Genomic DNA, 6743 nt, shown 5'->3' with positions numbered 1-6743 from the left:
GTTGAGGTATTAAAGCGCGGATTGGTCTCGACCTCTATTGCATACTATTACCCGTCCCATTCTTATCAGTCCCCGAGGAACTGAGGACTATTATTCCTATAAGAGGGAGGATTTTAGGCTGACTCTAGGTTTTAAAGGTAAAAGACTAAGGCGACATTCAAAACACATAGGACTGCATATTAGGGAAAAACATGTAAGCAACCAAAAGGCTCATATATACCTCCTCAAGTAAAGCACATAAGTAGCATGACTCAAACACATTAATTTTAGTTGTTTGAAGCAGACCAGTTTATTACATAACTCAGATAAGAAGTCCAAATCAGGCCTGCCTGCTGGTTGTAGTAGTCACTAATTAACAAAGGCGGATTCAGTTTCGTTGTTATCACCTAAGGCTTGACTAAGCGTGTTGGTGATATCCTATAAGCATGATGTCTATTAGGAGTGTAGCAAAGTAGTAACAGTTTTAAACGAGTGATTTGGGATCCTATAGGCATGATTTCTAAACCGTATTAATAAAAGGAGTAGGTTGTTTAAAACTAGTTCAGAATAGTATGAGTCAAACTAATTTTAAACTAGACTGGTTTTAGATCCAATAGGCATGATCTCTATTATTGCTGATTTTTAATTCCTGTAGACATGATATCTGGTTAAACGTGAAACGAAGCAGGTAGGATTTACTTGAAATTCCTATAGGCATGATTTATATGAAAAAACACTAATTTTAACCTTATGAACATGATGTCTAATTATAGTCGTTTAGATCTTATAGGCATGGTGTCTAAGTGTGGTAATAAAACATGCAGAATTTAAAACAGGTCCTATAAGCATGTTATCTACGTAGAATTGAAACATGCAGAATTTAAAGGAACAGGTCCTATAGGCATGTTATCTAGATGTAGAATTAAAACATGCATAATTTAAAGAAACAGATCCTATAGGCATGTTCTCTACCCTTCTAATAGCTAAACATGCATAATTACCCATCCTCTTTTCACTAGCCAACCCCAGTATTTGTTACAAATTATTACAGACCAAATACTGAATTACATTAGAACAATGTAAAACAAGAAGTTATAATAAGAGGAAGCCTGATTCTTGACTTCCTCTCTAAGTTATGGAATAAACCACCTCAAGCACCACTTGTTTCAAAACCTTTCTCAGACCTGGGTGTGTCAAAGTTTCCTAAAGGTCTCAAGGGATCCCGGGCAGTGCTTACACCCAGGTTTGTATAACCAGACAGAGATGAGTGCAGTGTGGAAGGGCCAACCCTTATGTGTCCAAGTTCAGGGGGAGCTCATGGGTCCCAAGGCAAGGTTCACACAAAAGGGGCAGAACCTAAGTTCTAAGAGTGTAGTGGAAGTGCAAAAATAGAGATTTATTTAAAACTGGGCTGAGAATAGTAAGGGGGTAAGGGTGATCTGAAAACAGTAGTAGTAAAATTTAAATTACACAGAATCGGTAATTGCACAAAAGGGGTTAGGTTTGGGACATGCACAGCAATAGATGATGTTGGCATGCCCACAAACCAGCCAGAGAACACAAGTACATAGGGGATATGGGGGTTTGGGATTCATAAGTCAGCAAATCATATAACAAGTGACTGATAGAGTACATGCATAAGGGAAAACATTAATATAGAAGGGGAGGGAGCAGATTATAGCATTCTTAGTAATATAACTTGATTGCACAAGCAAAAGCAGGCAAGAGTGAAGGAAACTGAAACAACTAAGGAAACATGTTGTTGTTGATGCTTGAAGATTAACTAGGACATAGCAGTAAGAAGCAAAATGCAGAAAGAAAAAGTAAGCAAATTTCCACAGCCTAGCCTTGGCTTTCAGCCGGCTAGGCAAAGCAGTAGCATAAATAGTTGTAGAGAAAAAAGAGAGAGTTTTGAGTGAAGTGTGTGTTCTGAACTCAGATGGTTCGTTCGTGTTTGAAAGAAAAGAAAGTGGGTATTTATAAATCTGAAAACAGGTGAAGAATAAGGTAATAAGTAAAACCTTAACACAAATATAGAAATAATCACAAGTCAGAATCAATTACACAAGTGATTCGCTTTAATTAAAGAATCACTGTTTAACAGGTAGTAACATGTTCAAATAAGGAAAAAATCAGTTTGATTATTGCCATATAAGGGATAGTAAAAGCATGCAGTGAACAATCAAGTCTGAGTACAAAAATATGCTTATTTTTGGAAAGGATTCAGCAAGGTAAAACATCGCAGTAAAGGGAAAGGAATCAATTAATTTTAAACAGACGAGTGAAATCAGGGCTCATATAAGAAAAGCTTTTGAAATCAGTCACAAAATCAAGGTCAATCAAGGAAGAAATATGCTTCTGTACTTCAGTATATAAATAGAGTGAACAGAAATATCAGACATGCGAGGCCAAGCATATTGGCAAAAGAAACAGCATACAATATTAACAGAAATAAGCATAGGATTCGGTATTGAACAAGATTAGATAGTTAGGGATCACACGTATAGCCAAAGTGAATAAGATAGTCAAAACAAGTATAGGTCTCACAGTAACAAGTGAGGAAACATTTTGAGAAATCCGGGTTTCAACAATGGTCGAGTTTAAAAGATGGTAAAACTCAGAATCAGATGAATCACATAAAGAAAAAGAGAGTCTAAAACAAGGAACCTTAAATCGAGTCAAGTATTCAAACAAACAATCTCAGACCCAAAGACCTAGGGTTTTCAACAATAATCGAGTTTAAAAGATGGTAAAACAAATACGTCAAACAAGAACGAGGAACTTAATCAAACAAGTACACATCTCACAAACAGTCTCAGAACTCGAATGAGACCAAAAAGAAATTAGAGTTTTCAACATGCTAACTCAGATAGAAGAACGACATGAGCAAAACATGGCAGAATCACAAACAACATTAAAAATCGGAGAAGATATCTTTTGAAAAACTTAAAGGAAAACCTTAACGAAAAGTCATTTTGAAAGGAAAGTTGAAGAACTTTCGAGAAAACACTTAAAACATTCATAGCAAGTACAAATCTAAAGTAGGTCTGAAAGAAAATCAAAAGATCTTAAAGATTAGGGTTTCGAAAAACCCAGAAGAGGTGAGAAAGGCCTTGAAAGTTTCCGATCTAACCAGGAAACACAAGGATCTACCTTGAAAGGCCATGTATGGCCAGAGAACGGTCGTGGATGGCCGGAGAAAAGCCATGAACAGCAGTCGAGCAAGGACTAGACCAGATTCCTTCGAGGACTGGCCATGAAACCACAGAAACAAACACCCAGGAGCCATAGGAGGTCATTACACATCTCCAATGGCCATGAGAGGCCATGGATTAGGCAGGGTTTAGGGTGGATTAGGGTGGGGATAGATGGCGGCAGTTAGGGTTCATGAGGTTTCAGAGAGGGTTGAGAGAGAAGAGGGATTCAGAGGCGGCGATTTGTGAGAAATGAAGTAGGGTAAGGGGTCGTTTGGGGTTTAAAAAGGAAAGGGCATATAGTGGCGGTTGATTTAAATGATCAACGACTAGGATTAAAGGGTTAGGTGGGGATCCAGGGTTGAGTAGGTTTAGTTGGGTTAGGGGTCGGGTTTAAACGAAATTGGGCCGGAAAATTGGGTTTGATTTAGGGTTCAAATTAGGCTACAATTGGAATAAAATTGGGCTACTATTTAAATAGTCAATTTCCCCCTTTTAAAATTATAAAAAAAATAGTAAATTAATTTCTGAAAATAAATTAAAAGCACTAAATGATTTATAACATATAATTAAAAATTTAAAAATACTAGACTTAATTGTATGAATATAAAATATAATTGAATCTTAAAAGGGCTAATGTTGCAATTATATGCAATTTAGCTTAAAAATACTAAATAATTTTGTACAAATAGCAAACAATTACCTTAGCTATATTTTAACATAAATGTAAAATTCCAATAAAGTAATTATCAAAATAATAATTTTGGAAATAATTATTGAGTTTTAATGATAAAAGAGGGAAATAAATTGATTTTAAAACCCTTTAAAAATTAATGAAAAATAATAAAACATTTGGACATACTTATATATGCATACATATGCTATTTTGAAGGTATTTTGCATATTGAAAAATATATAGGGAAAAATTAGGTATCAACATCTGTATACTGGTAAAATCAAACCCACTGAGCATCCCGATTTTCCGGTGAGGTAAACGGAGTAGGGACTTGATCGTGAGTATTCGGAGTAAGAGGGAGGAGCCTCCTGTATCGTAGTTCAAGCAAAAACACTGCCCTCGGTAGCATTAGGATCACCTCCCCCGAGTCCGGTTCGAACCTCGAGACCTTGGAGAGCAATACCAGACAACTACACGCAACTAACAAAGGGCTGAGATGTCCGTGCCCAATCGAATATCGCGGCGTGAATCTCGGCCCATATCGGCGGAAAATCAGTGAATAGCGAAATGGAAGTTGTTTTTACCTTCTTTAGGATTGTACTTATGGTAAAATTCTCCACTATATAAAGGGGAGACTTATTATTGATGAGACACATTGTAACATGCTTACCAAGGCAATCTATTTGCATTCTCTCTGTTATTCAACGTACTTATTTTTGTTCATTTGTTCTTCATAAGTACAAGCCCGGAATCGGAGGCAGGTTTCTCATGAGCCAGTAATCTAGCTCGGGATCACTCTTATCATTGGTTTGGCTATGTATCACGTCTTTCATTTGCTTAATCTACGTCATTAGTCACTTGTATTGAAATAATCCACATATCCTTAAAACCGTGTATAAATTTAACTGTTATCCGTTTTTAAGGGTAAACACCGATATTCAATAAGTTTTTCAATGTTATGTGGTCGGACAACATAATGGATGCATAGTGGAAAGATACAGAGTAGTTTAAACTTGGATTTGTCTAGATTGATTTGCAGAGATTATAGTGAGCCACAGGTGCGAAAGATCCTCAAGAAGAACACAAAATAAGTTTATGCGTTAGAAATCAGTTGCTATTACTCAGCCCATTTTAAGATGAGTAGTCAGGAGAAGTGCTTTAAAAAAAACCGTCTGAAATTTTAAAGAAGATAAAACTGGAAAAAGGAGAAGAAATTACTAGAAGTAGCAGGATATCATAGTAGTCAACAAATTGAAAGGGTACAATCTTTTGAAGAGCAAGATAGTGAACATACATGAGTACTACTAAACTAGAAATGATCGAAACATTAGAAGATGCAACAAAAGCTTCATCCATCTTCTCCAAGAACGCATCTTATTTATTACCATATCCTTCATTCTGCTACCATAAGTTAACTCACACATCTTACTGCACCCTGCAACATTTTTAAACCGACAACCAAAGAAGAATTAGAGAAAAATGAAGAACAAACGCAATGGTGTAATTTCTGCTAAGTTGAAGCTCAAAGCAGTTTCAATCTTATTTCATTTTTTTTTAATCATAGACTCAGTCTTTAAACTAGTATACATTTAAAATTAAATTTGGGTTTTGATTTGCCCTTTAAGTTAATCTTACCTTTTTATTACTTGAGAGTCATATTAATTTGTACATGTGAACCAAATAGTTATTATGTGAGGTACACTTGTTTATTTGACATGTGAATTATGAGACTCAATTGTAGGAGAAAACCGACAAATAAAAGGTCCTACGGAGGAAATGGAGGAAAAAAATGGTGGCAATTTTTTTTTTTTTTTTGGAGAGTTGAAGGCATCTTAGTGAAAAATGAGAAGAATGAAATGACAAAAATATTCATATTTTTTATGTGCTGCCAGGATTATTTTTGAAAGCGTAAAAATGAAGAGGGTGTTAACCTACATCACTCATGTACTATTACAAAATTAAAGGTGCGTATTAGATACGTACGTGGAGCAGTCAATGGAAGGGCTAATCTTGTAGGGAAGATTGACACCACATTTGCTAGGAAGACTACCAGCAAGACTGAAGTTGATGCCACTGATGCCTGCAGCAGCAGATTTAATACAGTTACAAGCCGTCTGTCGATCAGGAGTGCTGGTAGCTTGGTTGTTGAGGGAATTAATTCCACTGCAGCATGGTGCTGGAATAGCACCACCTTGCCTCACATAGCTAATGCATGGTGACAAGCTCGCAACAACCTGCCCACAAGAGATGTCAGCGTCTGCATGGGGCGTTAGCATCACAGCTACTGCTGCCATGCACACCACCACCAACAATGCTACTTTAGCCATTTTTGAATGAGCTAGTTTAATTGGAAGATAACGTGTTGCAATGAAAGTGTTTAATTTTTGCAAGTTCTAATTGGTGTGTCATAAAGGTTGTGAAAGAGCTCCTTATATAGAGGAGTTTTCTAACTAAGGAGTAAGGATTCGAATCCAAGCTAGGCTAGAAATAGTTCATTAGGTGTATTCTTAGGTACGGCTGGTAGTTGGGTACAATTCAATTCTTTTTTTCTTGATGTTTCCTGACCTGATTGAATTTAAGTTGATGTCCAAAATACTTAGCTTTTGTAGATGTTCCTATTTCTAAGTGATGTGTTAATAACAATTTTGAGTTTTTTCCGTGACTTTAACTTTCATGTAGCTAGCGACAGGCTGACAGCGGTTAACAATATCAAGATTGTGTTACCCAAAATTTAGATCAAAGTTTAAACAATCAGATTTTCTAATAAAATAGAATTAATTTTGGCCAATATTAATATCCAAAATATAGATTAGCCAATTTTGTAGCGAGATATCACAGATACTTTTTGAGTAGCAACAAATGGCAATAATAATGTTATAGTCAATGATCCAAAA

The 6743-nt window shown here is 36.1% G+C and overlaps 1 protein-coding gene across 1 annotated transcript; it reads right to left on the bottom strand.

Annotated features, from left to right (window-relative positions):
* Nucleotides 1-5063: 5063 nt before the first annotated feature.
* LOC107779117 (non-specific lipid-transfer protein 1) lies at nucleotides 5064-6426 on the bottom strand. The gene is made up of 2 exons (XM_016599458.2): nucleotides 5833-6426; nucleotides 5064-5284 (listed from the first exon to the last, which is right to left on the bottom strand). Exons 1-2 carry the CDS (start codon nucleotides 6174-6176, stop codon nucleotides 5275-5277), a joined length of 354 nt encoding a protein of 117 aa, XP_016454944.1. The 5' UTR covers nucleotides 6177-6426; the 3' UTR covers nucleotides 5064-5274.
* Nucleotides 6427-6743: the final 317 nt, after the last annotated feature.

The sequence above is a fragment of the Nicotiana tabacum genome, chromosome 10 (assembly GCF_000715075.1).
Source record: "Nicotiana tabacum cultivar K326 chromosome 10, ASM71507v2, whole genome shotgun sequence".
Classification (NCBI taxonomy): Eukaryota; Viridiplantae; Streptophyta; class Magnoliopsida; order Solanales; family Solanaceae; genus Nicotiana; species Nicotiana tabacum.
This window is presented reverse-complemented; position numbering and strand designations above follow the sequence as displayed.